The sequence below is a fragment of the Parasteatoda tepidariorum genome, chromosome 7 (genome assembly GCF_982258835.1).
Source record: "Parasteatoda tepidariorum strain Cologne lab strain chromosome 7, Ptep-v5.0, whole genome shotgun sequence".
NCBI lineage: Eukaryota > Metazoa > Arthropoda > Arachnida > Araneae > Theridiidae > Parasteatoda > Parasteatoda tepidariorum.
Genome location: NC_141761.1, coordinates 79,357,403 through 79,372,909, shown reverse-complemented (window position 1 = coordinate 79,372,909; position 15,507 = coordinate 79,357,403). Strand labels below are relative to the sequence as shown.

General features: G+C 26.7%; 2 protein-coding genes across 4 annotated transcripts in view; one reads left to right on the top strand and one right to left on the bottom strand.

The window, feature by feature from the left end:
- Nucleotides 1–4,278, bottom strand: part of LOC107446707 (uncharacterized) — a 31,847-nt gene extending 27,569 nt beyond the window's left edge. Inside the window, exons 1-3 of one of the 3 annotated variants that reach the window (XM_087168115.1) lie at nucleotides 4,123–4,278; nucleotides 3,471–3,580; nucleotides 646–717 (exon numbers count right to left, since the gene is read on the bottom strand). In XM_087168115.1, coding sequence (XP_087024241.1) covers nucleotides 646–717; nucleotides 3,471–3,508 — 110 coding nt within the window. In that variant the 5' untranslated portion in view covers nucleotides 3,509–3,580; nucleotides 4,123–4,278. The remainder of the gene's footprint in view (nucleotides 1–645; nucleotides 718–3,470; nucleotides 3,581–4,122) is intronic. The other 2 variants (XM_087168117.1, XM_087168116.1) reach the window with 2 other exon arrangements.
- Nucleotides 4,279–4,374: 96 nt separating this feature from the next.
- On the top strand, nucleotides 4,375–10,737 carry LOC107446709 (uncharacterized). The gene is made up of 2 exons (XM_016061425.4): nucleotides 4,375–4,824; nucleotides 10,408–10,737. The coding sequence occupies exons 1-2, from the start codon at nucleotides 4,655–4,657 to the stop codon at nucleotides 10,628–10,630; spliced, it is 393 nt and encodes a 130-aa protein (XP_015916911.2). The 5' UTR covers nucleotides 4,375–4,654; the 3' UTR covers nucleotides 10,631–10,737.
- Nucleotides 10,738–15,507: the final 4,770 nt, after the last annotated feature.

Here is a 15,507-nt window from a genome sequence, read left to right as displayed (position 1 = left end):
AGATTTCCTCTGCAAATTGAGCAATTATTAATGGACAAGACTATCTCCAAAATCACCTTCACCATAGAGGCATTTCTAACGCTTTGAACAACCTTCTGTGTTACAAGGGAGAGGCTATGAACTCTAATCACTTGACAGTTCCCTGAGTAACAGTACTAATTCTTTGATCATTAACTTTCACATTAAGGCTATTTTGTACTAGGCTGCTAGAAGAAGAATGGCTGAAATGACCAGCTTTGTGAGGTAGGAAAAGAGAAATTATAAAAATCTTATGAAAATAGTATTATTAAGAGAAAGACTTATAAAACTCCTCAAAAATTTCGTCGAAATAAAAATTTCAAACAGCATAAATCCATTATTCAATGTTCCTGAAATTCACAGGATTCAATGAACTAAGTACATATGCCAGAAAATGTTCAAAAACTTTTATCTAATATCTTTTTAGAATTTTGACCTTTAGCTGATGCATTAAATCTCAGAAAAGCTGGGTTTGAAAAAAATCCTATAGGTCAAGGATTACAAAGTTTTGAAGTCAGAGAACAGAGTGAGCTAATTTCTAGTACAAACAACATAACTTAGAACCTAAAATATTGCAATAATAGGAAATTAAAAGAACATCAATATAAAAATGCATAAATAACATACTTTTCCGGATATGAGCTCCAATTTAAAATATCATTTTCATCACAGTTGTCAGAAAAATCAAGGAATGAGTGGCTAAAATTTGGGATAAAGAAATAAAATAAAATTATAAGATATTGACTCTTATTGATAGCTAAAATGAGAAAATTCTTAAAAAAAAAAGAACATTTATTTTGGAAAAAAATTTTTTTTATTGTTCTTCTTGTGAATTCAACAGGCAAAATGTGCTAACCAAACAAATCTGCACATTTCTAGAACTAGGCAATTAAAAGCAATTATAATTATACAATATCCAAACCATGCTATCGTACAATAATTCCATGCTATCTTACAATAAGCACAATTTCACAGATCTGCTTAATGAATCTGCAACTCTATGCGCTCAAGACTGAAATGTAAGTGACCGTAATGTATCTCACTGTAAGACATCAAGTGTTCGTTCATTGCTTAAAAAATATTTCAAAATTTACAATGAATCATAAAATGATCAATTCATATTTCTAATTTTGCTTGCATTTATTTAAATTAAACTTTGTTTACATCTTCCAATTTTAAGAAAACAGGTAAAAATTCTTCTTTGTTTTTAATAATGAAATTTAGCATGATAATTTAATTTGCAAAAAACTAAAAAATATTAAAATTAAAAATTTGATTTATACATTACCTTTACACCCATTTAAAAATAATGATGCTGCTAACAAAAATAATAACTTTGTTAGGAGCAGGAAAAGGTTTCAAACTCTTGAAGGTTAGGATATTTAAGGTCTCTTATGATTATGAAATGAATTAGAGAAAAGATGACTTTTTGACTATTTTGAAATACCTGTTACTGAAATGTGTTGGTACATAATACTTATAACACCACGTATGGCTACTATATGAAACAAAAGAATAATCAAATTCTAATGAATTGATATGCAAGTCTTTTGTTGCAAGGTATATAATGAGCTACACCAAATTTTATTAAGGGGGTGATCACAAATAATTTTTATTATTAATTTTTCAATTATGCCTTCCTTTAAACAAAATATTTTTGCTGCCATTAGAGTTGAAAATAAACATTAAAAAAAATAGAAGACCAATGTCATGGAGGAATAGAAATTTGGACTTATAGGACTAAAACTCAAATTAAATAATTTTCCCAAATTCTTGAGCTATTTTAATTAAAATTCCTCAATTTTTCTAGATTAATTAAATTCCCTATTTTCTCTGGCTACAATGATTCATTTTTTCATGAATTCTACATTTTTTCCATTTGTTTTATGTGGAAAGTAATTTTTTTTTTCACAAAATGTGCCAAATCTCTATATAGTTTTAAAAATCTTAATGTTAAAATAGAACATTATAATGTACCATAAATTTTGAAACACACACTCGATCAGTAACGATTCCACCGAAAGCTTCCAGCAGATTTCCAGAAGGTTTCCTTACAATTTTGTTGCTTTTACAATTTTGTATTATACTTATATACGAAATTCAAAACAGACATTTGAAGACTCCCTTTTTGGCATGATTTTACCATAAGTCCCTGTGGTTTCGTCAACTGCCGTTATTGCTTCCATTTAACTCATATTATTTTAAATATCTCGACGTTTCAGTATAAAATTATAATGTACTACGATTGTCGCATTTTCGATTCGAAACAATTCCAACATGAATCAAACATGGATTTAGTCAATAGCATTTTTAGCAGTTATTATTATGGATTTCTACATGATTTTTAAAATGTGTATGTTTTAATAATATTTTGCCCAGCAAATATCCAATCACACATTTAAAGAAACCTTTTTTTTTTCCTTTTAAAGTACTTAATAACTGACGATTTAACTATAAATACACATAGTATTGTCAATAGCATTTTTGTCAGTTATTGGTACAGATTCTCACATAATTTTTTAAATTTCGATTTTTTAATGCTATATTGTTTTATATGGTTAATTTTGAATAACAAATGTGAAGAATCAGCTTAATGCACACAATTCGTGATGATTTTATTGTAAATCCACATGGTTTTGTTGATCCCATTTTCAACTAATATTGCTGTGGTCTTTCACATGGTTTGTAAAATTTTGATTTCTTTTTGATATGATACTAACAAGGTTCAAAATTTTTGAATTCAAATAATCATCATATAATCTGCACTAGTTTTGACAATTTTATTTTAAATCTACAATTTTCTTAAAAGACGAGAATTTAGCACATTTTGAAACCAACTACATAATTTTTTTGGTGGTAGTAATGATTCTACGTTAGAGAAGCAGAGTGAGAACCAAAAACGGTTAGAAACCTATGACCTATAACATACTTTTCCGTTAAGTAGCATAATATGGAGTAGAATAACAATATTTGGCAAAATTAGTAGTGGCAACAAAAGAACTAAATATAATAAATTATCATTAAAAAATTGCCTACCAGTCAGCACCAGTTAGGTGCTTTTTTCTAAATAAATGCATCCTATGTATATATTGTTATAATTTAATAAATAGGAAATTAAGAATATTTTATTTCATTCTAAAAACTACTTTATTTTACGCTAGTTTCTTAAAATTTTTGGTCATTTTAGAAATCAATTTTGTATTGTGTACCATATTTAGAGAAAGGCTTAAAATGCCCTGCCCTACATTATAAATATCATCAGTTTACTTATTTAAACTATAATAATACCTATAAATAACAAATACATATTTTTGCATTGCATTATTATTCCACAAAAATTTAGAGAAAGCATTATTGATATAAATCTAAATCAATATAGACATGAAAGAATAAAGTAGCATTCTTAATAGAAAAAATATGACAAACATTTAATCACTACAAAAAAAACTTACAGATCAAAATTATGTGAATCTTGAGCCCTTTTATTCATAATTATTCTTGATACTTTTGATGAGCTAAAAAGAACTGATTTTGAACATTTAAAGTACCACTCATATTGGAACTGGAAGAGAAAAAAAGCACTTAATTAAACTAAATATTTGTAAGTTTTTTTTATCATAAAAAATAAATACAGTTTAAAATAACATTCCCATAATAAATAATGGCTCTATGAATTTTTCTTTGTTTTTTAAATTTCCATTTGCTTTTAGGCTAAATTTTGGATATTGGGATAGTTAGTTTTAAAATTTTATTTCAGACACAGTTTTAAAATTCAAACAGTTTTCACACAATGTTCTATTAATTTTACAATATAAGCAGCTTGTAAGCTTGTTCTAATAGAAAACACACAATATTCTTCTTGCAAATTGTTAGCTTTATAACAATTATTTTAATATAAGCTATAAAATTTTAAACGAGTTTATGTTTATTTATATCTTTAATTAATGAACTACGCACAAAAGTCATGTCTGTCTTATGCCTTTTTAAATGTACCTATTTCTATTTTTATAGAGAAAAATCAAACTTGTACAATATTCATCAAAAAATTCTTAGAATGTACGGATTAAATAACAAAAAACTATTGCATTTAAAAAATTCTCTTACTTAAAAAAAATAAGTATTAATCTATAGAAAAGAACTAAAATACACACAGACTACTGTAAAACTGTTTAGAAATAAAACTTAACATGTAAACAAAAAGTAAAGGATATTTATTTATCTGCTGCGTTACGTTTCCGGCGGTTTACTTTCGGTGAGCTTAAAAGATGCGTTTAAAAAGCTTTCAACTACCTAATTTTGTAATATTGGTAAACCGAAACTTTTAAATTTCAACAGATTATAGGATTTCAACTTTTAAAAAAAAAGATTGTTTGTAAAGTTCAACCTTTTAAACTCGAATTAAATCTAGTCGGTAAAATAATTTTAAACTAACATATAACAAACGAGTTATAAAAAAACTCGTTCAAAGTTTTGACTGATTATGTAAACAACTAAATAATTTAATGTTTATTTCTTCCGGCTTGAATTCTATTCTCATACTGTACTTTTTAATTATTAAGATCGTTTAGTTTTATTATAATTGATTTATAAATAATCCCAAAAGTCTCTAAAATATATATTTTCTTTTTTAATTCTTATGGAAACTAGTGTTGAAACCTTGCCTAATGAAGAGACATTAGAGGAATTATTTAAAGACAGATTTACTGCAAATGATAGTAAGTATGTAGAAGTTCAATCGAGGAAATTACCTTTACCCCCTGTTGTTCATCCATGGAGAGTACCTGGAAGAATCTTTCATAAAAAATGGTAAAGTATATTTTAATTTATTAGCTTACAATCTTAATTATATTGATAACATTAAAATTGGAGCAAGTTTACGCAGAGAAAATCATTAGACAGGGTTACACAAACTTCAATTTCTTAAATTACAAGTATTTGAAAAATTGTAGAGTTGCGTTGCCTGGGAGAGAAAAAAAAGATTAAATTTGAGCTTTGAAAAAATTAGTTTGAGCAGCCTGTCAAACTACCTTGATCTCCCTTTTTGCAATAAAGAACTTTGACGGAATATTGTGCTGTTATTTATTTAGGAGATAATTCCACATCATCATCTGTTGTGCCAATTACAATCGCCAAGGTGCCAAATAGGTTTTTAACTTGCAAATTTAAAAAAAAAAAAAAAAAACATGTAGGTGGTTGCCCAATGTTGGCTAAGAGTTATACCGTTTGAGTTGGTTCCTTTCTGTGATTTATTTTATTTCTCGCCGGCCGATGCCTGAAAGTTGCCAAAATTTGGCTATTATTCTGCCACAGATTATGATACAGAAATCTCTCCTTTATTTACTTTGTGTCCACTAATTTATGCATTTTATTAGTTGACAAAATGTGACATACCTAGTTACAAAAATTATAAATTTATTTTTTTAATGGATATTATGTGTTGGGTGATTTATTTGGTCTACAAAAATAAAAATCAAGTTGGTACTGGCCCTTGTGGCAGAATTATTTTGAGCTATCTGCAATTAAACTCTCTAGCTCTAATATCTTTCTACATGATACTCGTAATGCTAATAAACATATATGTTACTAACGAAAAATAACAAATACGCTGTGTTTACAAAAAAAAATTATAAATTTCTTAATTGAACATGTAACAATTTTTTATTCTAATATTATGGGTGATATTCTCGCATTTTGTTGGGGGTAAAAGGCACATATTATTTTCTTCGCATTTTGTAAATAATCATCATCATTAAAAAAAATTAATTAAATATCATGAAATCCGTAGTGGTAATTGATCGATGATAGATTGGTAATAGATCGATGATGAAATAACGTAAATTGGACTCCTCAAATGTGTGTTTCGTTTCGAGACACACATTTGAGGCAAAAAATATTGGATTTAAAAACTATGGAGAAATCAATAGCAATAACTTCCAAAAATTCGATAGAATTATTGCCTTAAAAAATAAATACTCAAAGGCACGGTTTGAATTTTCCATGTTGTTTAAAATATATCAGGATGTTTAAAACCATGTAAAAATCAATATCAATAACTGCTGAAAATACAATCAAAACATTGCATCAATTTGCGATACTATTGGGTAAATTGAGCATGTCAAAAAGTGATTATCTAAGTGCATGATTCAAATATTACGTGTAAATTTCTGTAAAAAATAAAAGTAAAATTATCTGTAAAAGCAAAATCTTTTCGCAAGAACTCTATGAAGTTCTGCGACAATGTCGCCGCGATCTGCCAGGGAGGTACTGACCATTTTCAAGCATTAATATTCCTTTTAGCATTTAATATATGTTTTGTTTTATATTATTTTGTTTCTATCTTAGCTTTCTATAAAGAATAGACAGGCACTTAAAGCTATAGCATTTAACTGTGTATATCATGAATTAGATTTCTATGCATTAATACTTAATGTCTAATTCACCAAAACCTGATCTTTTAGCAAAATTCATTAAAATTCTTTTTTTTTAAAAATTGAAAATTAGCTTGTACTATCCTTTTAAAAGTCAATCCTGTGCAATTAATTTGCAAATTAAATTTAAAGAAAAGTAAGTTATCCATAAATATTTTCTCTTAAAAGAAAGCTTTCTTCTTGTTGAATAGGATCATGTGCTGACAGTGACTTGGTTTTTACAAATTAGTAGCAAATATTGCTGGTGCTTAAAAATTCTAGTAAAAAAAAACAGAATACGTACAAGCATTTTTAAAGCTTCCTGGAAATTAATTCTGTGTAGAAAATGCAACATAATCATTAGTGTGTGACATAAACCAATAAAATGACTACTAAATGGTTAATACTAGTCCTTATATGAATATAAAAGTTCAAATAACAATATTTTTTACTATTTTAATGCTACAAGATATCTATATATGTTTCATTGTATAAAAATTATACAATAAATCTAAAGTAATAGACAAAATACAAAATTTAGAAATTTTTATTTCAGGAATCTTGAAGAAAAAAACACATAATTTAGTTAGAAATGGTTGGAAAATGACCTATATTATGATGGCATAGATGCAAACAATTAAAGTGCGCCAAAAAGTTACTACTCATATTCGATTACGGTCTTCCAATAACATCGTATTAAATTAGGGAATTTAAAAAAGTAATAGCTAACTGTAGGTAAAAAATGGGCACATTTAAAATGGAATCATCGTGATTTAAAAGCATAAAAAAATTATTAATCAAATTAGAAATTCTAGTATCTAAATAACTTTGAATTTAAAATATTGGAATGCTATGTACTAAAAGCTGGAAAAAAAACAAAATTATGATAACTGAATAGAAAATATTGTGAATTAATGATAGAATAGTTGCAAATCAAGTGCATCAAAAAGTGATTACTCACATTCAAAATTCGGGTGTCGCAATATCTTATTTAAAATATAGTAGGCTGAAATTATAAATAAATAGAAATAATAAATAAATAAATTAAATTATAAATAACTGTAAAAAATTATTAGAAAATGATGGTACAGCAGAATGGTCTCAAACCAATCTAGTCGAAAAATAATTCCTCTCATTTGAAATTTGTGTGTCTTAATAATATTGTAATTAAATTTTAAAAATTATCCGGAAACAGCCTATTAATTGGGAAATAAATGATAATAAATCAGTCGAAAAAGGACATGGATGTTGCACAATATGGAATCGTGATTCAAGCTCTTTAAAAAAAGGTTACTCTAATTCGAAATTCGTGCATCATTATTAAAAATATCAGAATTCGAAAATTCACATGGAAAGGATTGGGAAAAAATGATTGGAAAACCAAACCAAAAAAGGTTATAGCAATATTGATACTGTGTTTTTCTGTAATTAGCATCTGAATTATTTTTACTTGCAATTTTCTTCATGCTAGTGGATGAAATTATAAATTGAAATTTATGCAGAATATAGCCAAGGTTAAAATAATTTATTTTCATGAAAAAGATTATTTTAAAATAGCCACAGAACAAGAAAATGTCAGGAAATTGTTTGCTTGGAAATGTCAGGAATTAAATTAAAATCCCTAAAAAGTCAGAAAAAATTAATCCAGTTAAATTTGTGATGTTCCTAAAAGTCCAATATATTTTTCTTAAAATAAATTATTTTCAGTATATTTTCTAAATTTTTGTAATATAATTTCTGAACAGTAATAAGGCATATCTGAAAAGAAAATTCTTAAAAATAATTCTAACAGCTACAAAAATCTGGAAAATTCCATTAAATCAGTATAGAGAAGTCAAGGAATTTTTCATTTCTTGAGTTTTGGTGGTAGAGATGGGTAAGCACCATTTTTTTGTTTTGTTTTTTTGGTATTAGTTACAAATTAATATAAGTATCAGATACATATTAATCTTAATTTAACTCTTAAATAAAAACTTTGAGGAGAAAATTTTTAAGTTTAATTTCTATTGCTTTTATTAGATCTTAAAGTTTATATTTAATTTTTAAGTTTACCTAGAAATTTAATTCCTAGAATTGTAAGACTTAATGAAACAAAACTAAATGATGAAAATGAAACAAAAGTTGATTTGAACTGAAACAAAAGTTGAAAAATATTTTGTCAAATAATTAACATGTGTTCATTAGAGTTATTCAATGAAGTTATAAAAATATAATAAATCCATGGATATAACTATCATTAGTTCAAACATTAATAACATTACAAGATTAATAACAACTGAAAAATGAACTAAGTATTACCAAACAAAAATTTCAAGATTATTTATTTTTTAATTATTTAATTAACTGATTCAGCTCATGCAAAACCGTATTGGGAATCGAATTAAAATTAATTATTCCTCTAAATTCCATTTAAAAATCATTTAAATTGGAAAAATAATTTTTAAAAAAAAAAAACATTACAATTAAGGAAAACAATTCTTTTAATTTTTGTCAAAATACTTAGAAAAAAAGCTCACATGAAAATCATGGTAAAAACAAACATTTAAAAATAATTATAATACTTTAATAAATATAAATATTTGTGGAAATTCTTTCATAATTTTGTAAGCTGAAAACAAATTAATGAACTTTTTTTTTTTCAATATAGCATGAAAATGTAATCATGTAAAAATGTAATCATTATTAAAATCTGTGTTGAAGTGAACCTATATCAAATTGAAAATAACTTCCTTGCATTAGTTCGAAAAAATTTGGATTAATAAATCCACCCAATTACTAGGAGTAATTGTTTCATCCAAGTTATTGCTATTAAAATGATCCATTAGCTCATAAGTGATATTGATATGGAGTTAGTCCTGAATGATACAATTTCAAGTGAGTCCAAATTTTAAGAATGCCTACCATTTAGAGGTTTAAATAAGATTTAAAAGTTATTTTTCATTGTTAGGAGTTATTTCTCATAACTTTACACTTTAAAAATGAATTGATGCAAAATGTACTCATTATTTTCACGATGTGCTAGGTATTTTTAAATACTTAGTACAAAATATTAGATGCACAGATTTTAGCCCATCTTTAACTCCTTGTGGCAGAATTTTTTCTGACTTTCTGAGACCAAACTTCCCAAGCATTAATATATTTTTCTTTAAGATACTTTTTATTATAACAATTACTAATTTGAAGTAACAGAAACATTGTGTTTACAGAAGAAAGTATGGAATAAAAATGTATAAAAATTTTTATGTGTAAAGGTAATATTTTTTTAATTCTAATATTATATGCTCTTTCTCGCATTTTGTAGGCGGAAAAATTCACTAATAATTTCCTCTTTCGAATTTTGTAAATCATTACACGAATTCAAATTCGTAAATAAATTGAACGATTGAAAATTGAAATTCGTACATTAATTAAAAATCGTAAAATCCGTGCAGTAAATCCAAAATAAAGATCGACGACGAAATCACGCGAATGGGACTCTTTAAAAAAGAGATACTCAAATAAGTGTGTGTAAAACATGGTGTTCTTAAAAAGAAAAATGAAAGAAAGGACATAATTTCTAGAGTGAACTATCTTTTTAAACTTCCGCGATTTCTGAATTTTTTATTTTTGAAATTCTAGCTGAAGCCAGTCATTACGAACTTTTTTTTAAATCCCAAATGAGATTAGAAAAATCACGATTATTTATTTCCTCTCTGATGCGCAAGAAAGACATATTTAAAAAAAATCTGCTGAAAAAAAGAATTAAAAAAAACATTTTTCGAAAAATTAAGCAGAAAGAAAAACCAAAATTCTTCCCTTCCCAAATGAATAATCTTTCTGCAAAAACTCTGTAACGTTCTGCGACGATGTCGCCGTGTCACCGCAATTCTGCCTCTAGCTATTGGCCATCCTGTTATTTGAAAGCAAACTTTTTGTTTTGTTTTTTGTTCTGACATTAATATTTCTTACAATTGTGGAAGTTATTTAATTTTTTCTCATTTAGGGACTATTCATCTTCTTCACAAGATCATGGACGTTCACGACATGACAGAGAACACCATCGATCTCATTCCTACCGCGATCGCTCTGAAGATGGTGATCGAAATAGAAGAGAAAGGGGAGACTCTTCAAATCGAAACTGGAATGAAAGAAATCGTGATAGAGAAGGTTCAACGAGTCATAATCGAGATGAGAGAACTCATAATGAAAGAAATCGTTATCGATAACAAATAGAGAATGTCTGTATAATTTACTCAGATTGAGATTTAGGTCTCTAACCAATTTCTGTTCTTGATGATAAATATCATTTGAAATAAAGACTCCAAAAATGCCATCTTGCTTTTAATTATTAAATCAATAGCTTTTTATTTTTGAATGCTGATTTTAAAAATACACTTATTGAAAATTTATGTTCTATATTGTTTAAAGCTTTGTTTTCATTATCTTAATTACAGGGATGAGATTCTTCCGCGGATTCGCGGATTTCCGCTTTTTCTCAGATTTTTCCATTTTTCCCGCTAATTTCCGCCGAAATTTTTTTTTGCACAAGTTAAAATATTTTATGAGGAATTTAATTTTCCGCGGAGCGAAATTATTGAAGTCCTCATTCCTCCCTCTGAAGTTTCTCTAAAAATCATTTCCTTGGGATAAAACTGGTTGACCTTTATACAGGGATGAGATTTTTTTCGCTTTTTTCTATCGAATTTCAGCCTTTTTATCAAAAACTCAGATTCTCTAAAAGTTTCGTTTTTTTTATTTATTTATTTATAAATATCCCGTTTTTTTTTTTTTTTAAATTCAGTCGTTGAAGTCAAATTAATATATTTATTTACGATTTTCAAAGAAAAACAGAAAATTCAAACTACGTCCTAACTGCTAATCCTTCCGCATGTTTACTTATATTAGCTATTTTCTCCGATTTCACGCATAGAAAATAAGATTTTCCGTATTTTTTATCCGTCGGCCGGATAGCTCGTATTTTCGTAATTTAGACGTCGCTGCTTCTTGTATTCTGGAGAGAAAGCAAAAAAAAAAAAAAAAAAATGGAGGTGAATTTGTGGTGAAAATATTTATTTGCTCATTCAATTAATCTTGTAAATTTTTACTTATTGTGTAAACAAAAAACAATTCAAACAATCCTTTTAGAGATCCCAAGTCCCGACTCTGCAAATATCTCGATTTTTATTCACGTGATTTTAATATCAATCATCAATTTTCGTATTTACCTGATTTAAAAGTTGCGCATTGCAATTCTTATTTACGCTTTTTAAATATCGTACATTATGACTCGGATTTACGAGATTTAAAAATCTAATATCGTGTTTTGTATTTTCGCATTTTTAAAATCGCGATTTTATTATCAAACATCGATTTTCGTATTTACCTGATTTAAAAGTTGAACGTTGCGATTCTTATTCAGGCCATTTAAATATTGCGATTCTTATTTACGAGATTTAAAAAGCCAATTTCTCGATTTGCATTTACGAGCTTTTAAAACCCTATGTAGCTACCCGAGCTTAAAATCCAATGTCGTGATTCATTTTTGCGGTTGTAATATCGCGCGATTTTAAAATTATGCATCTTGATCTAAAAATTACGCATCATGATTTGTATTTTCGCATTTTTTAAATTCGATGTAGAGTTTTATATGCACGTGATTTAAAAGACTCATATCGGGACTTATAATCACATGGATTACAAGTTTAAACAAAAATTAGACAAAAAAAGTGCGATTTTTATATATATATATATATATATATATATATATATATATATATATATATATATATATATATATATATATATATATTTTTGGATTTCCTCTTTTTTACTTTCTGACTACTCTCATCCCTGTAATTAACACAATTTCTATGTCGCCACAAAATTTTAAACACATTTTTTTATTGAAAACTAATTTTTAAAAATTAGTTGCAAAAAGGACATTTTGTTTTTTTTCTTCTTTTAAAGAAATTTAAAAGTCTAATTAATTTAATATTTTTCTTAATAAGATCAATTTATAAAAGTTGTCAATAAGAATTTCTTTTTTATAAATTTGACTTTAAAAATTAGAGATATGTTCTAGAGGGGAAAGCTAATTGCGAATTTTTAAAAAAATATATTTCAAAAGGAAATTCAGCACTTATATGAATTGAATGCCGTTTGCATATTTTTTAAAGAAAATAACACTAACCATAAAAAAGCGTTTGCTACGAAAACTCAAATATTAATTAAATAACTTATATTTAAAATTAGTTAACACATTGCCGAGAGGACTTTTAAATCTTTCTCTAAAATGAAAGGAAGTTTGAAGTTTTCAAATCATATTTTTATTTGTAGATTTTGCTAATTTGTTAAGGAAATAAAAATTTGAATTTTTAAAAATCAAAAATAATTTCATGGAAGATATTAGCAATTTGAGTGCAACAAAACCAATTTTTTTTTGTCTGAAAAGACAAAACACCTGTATTAAATTTTCTTAAATACACTACTTTAACAGTATCACTTTCAATGGATGACACTAGTGCAATATAAAACCTGTCTTTCTTTTTTTTTTAAATTTTCAATCCTACAATAACAAAATATCCAATAAAAAATATTGTATCAGCATGAATGTGTTTGATATAACAAGCACTCAATGAATCATCCTCAGAAACTGATGTAAAACTTGGATTTAAAGCAAGTTTTTTCTCTGAAGAAAATTTTAACTACATAAATGCACAATCAGAGAAACATCTTGTTACCTACATGGGAATAAAGCTTTTTTTTTTTTTTTTTTTAATGCTTAACAATGTAGCAGCTCATTAAATACATTTTATTTTTGTCTAGGCCAAAATAAATTTGCTGTGCCCTCCGCCAGGCTGCACTAGTTTTGCCTTTATGCTCCTAAGTAAAGCAACTGTGACAATAGAATTTCTTTCAAGGCAGCTCTGAGGGGTTACCCACAAATGTCACACTTTTTCTCAATATTTTGACCAGCCTCTTCATTGACACATTTCACCATACCCTCCTTGTCGTAAACATGCAGACAGTTCAGAAACAAAGCACATGTTATAGATAATATTTCTAAATTTTTAGATGAGTATTTATTTTAATGTAAAAGATGAAAAAAAATTATATAATTATTTAAATTTGCTGATTTTGAAGATTTTATTTTAGTCCCCCTTCAAGTACATCAATTTAGACACCCCCTGAATATACTCGTTTATCTTTATAAATAAGAATTTCTTTTGTATTTTTAGAATTTTATTTATATGCTTTTGATTTTCAGCATGATTGCAGTCATATGATTTCATCACTGAAATCTGCAACTTTAATTTATGGAAATAAAACTTTTTTTATTTTATTTGAGCTTTTAACTTTTTTTATTTTATACAAAACTAAGAACTTATTGTTATACCATATAAAATTGCCGTAGTTAGTGGCAAAAATAACCAATGAAAGTAAGTCCGTATAAATCTAAAATAAACACAGAAACAACTGCATTCCAGCAATTTCATGTTAAATTATAGATTTTAATTTTGAAAATGAGATTTCATAATAATGAGAATGCGATTTTCCAAGGTTGCAATAGATTAACAAAAGTGGCATAGTCCATGCGACAGAAGTAGTAGTATATAGTTAAAAATCTTTAACTTTTATGTTTGATTTGAAATTTTTCGCCATAATTTTATTTTAAAATAATACATTTAATGATGACAATATGAAGTTTTTAAATAGTTCTAAAAACCCAGGTTTTTCATTTAAATCCAACCTTTTGATAGAAACCTTAAGTGAAATAGGCATTTTTTTTAGAAAGGCAATTTTTTTATAAATATACTTATTAAAACCCTATTATGTTCTTGTTTAGATATTGTAATTAACCTTTTGTATACAGCTGGTACAACATATGAACCAAATGTAATGGTACACCGTAAACAAAGGGTCAATTAAAATTTCCAAATCTCAAGCAAATTATTATGATTAGGAAAGATTTTATAAAAATTAAATGAATTTTAAAACTAGAAAAATTACAGCCAGTTTATAATTTGCTTTCACAATACCTTTTATGAAAAAAACAAGTTTCCTATTTTATTTTCAAATCTTATTTCACATTTGAGTGCTGCAAATTTTTCTCTATATTTACAAAAATTTCTTTATAGATATGTTAGTAATAGAACATCATCCTTTGAACATTCTAAAAAGTAGGAAAAAACTATTTCATCAAAACTCTGGAGACAAAAGTTGTAAAAGAGCAAACCATTGATACAGGGTGCATAGCCAAATCTCTCAACAAAAAATAAGCACTCAAAAAAATTTTTAAGCACTACATACATTAACAACATGCAAAAGAATTTTCACTATCATAATAAAATGACTAGGTTCTGACAAAAAACTCTTTTCTTGATAATATTAGCCATTATAAAATTATCGAGATTTTTTCTGTTCGATATCAGAGGGTGGAAAATGGAGCCTGAAATTGAGAGAATCTTGCAAAATGCAACAGAGTTGCACGTGAGAGCGCAAGAATCTCACTATATACACATGCAGACTCTCAAGTATTTCATCAAACATGTAAAATTATTGCTTTCATATGCTATGGATCCACGGTAAGCCGAAATAGAGAGTGGTTGAATGAATAGTGAAAACGTTGAATAGAACAATGTGAAAAGTACGCTTTTCCGTAATACGTGGCGAAAATTGACATGGTAAAGAAAAAAAATCTAATTTTCGAAAATGGAAAATAAGCACTTTTTAAAAACGCTACGCACCATGTGATAGCAATAGAACACTTTTTTTAAGGAAATTTTTCTTTTTTTAATAAAGCAAGTATTTGAATTTTTTTTTTTTAAATTAAGAGTTAAACTTAAACTGTTGCCAACACTTTTTACTTACGTGCTGCGTGAAAGTCTTTTTTTTCCTTGAGGAATAAGAATTCCAGTCTTAAATTTATCTCTATGCAAACCTAAATCAAAGAGTCTTAAATTACACCATATATAAACTATTGAACAAGAAGTAATTATATATTACTCATTTTTTGTAGTAAAGATAATTTTTTACCCTCTGTTTAATTCTTTTACAGTGAATAGATCTCTGATATAATACAAAAATTAACAGAACCAAAACA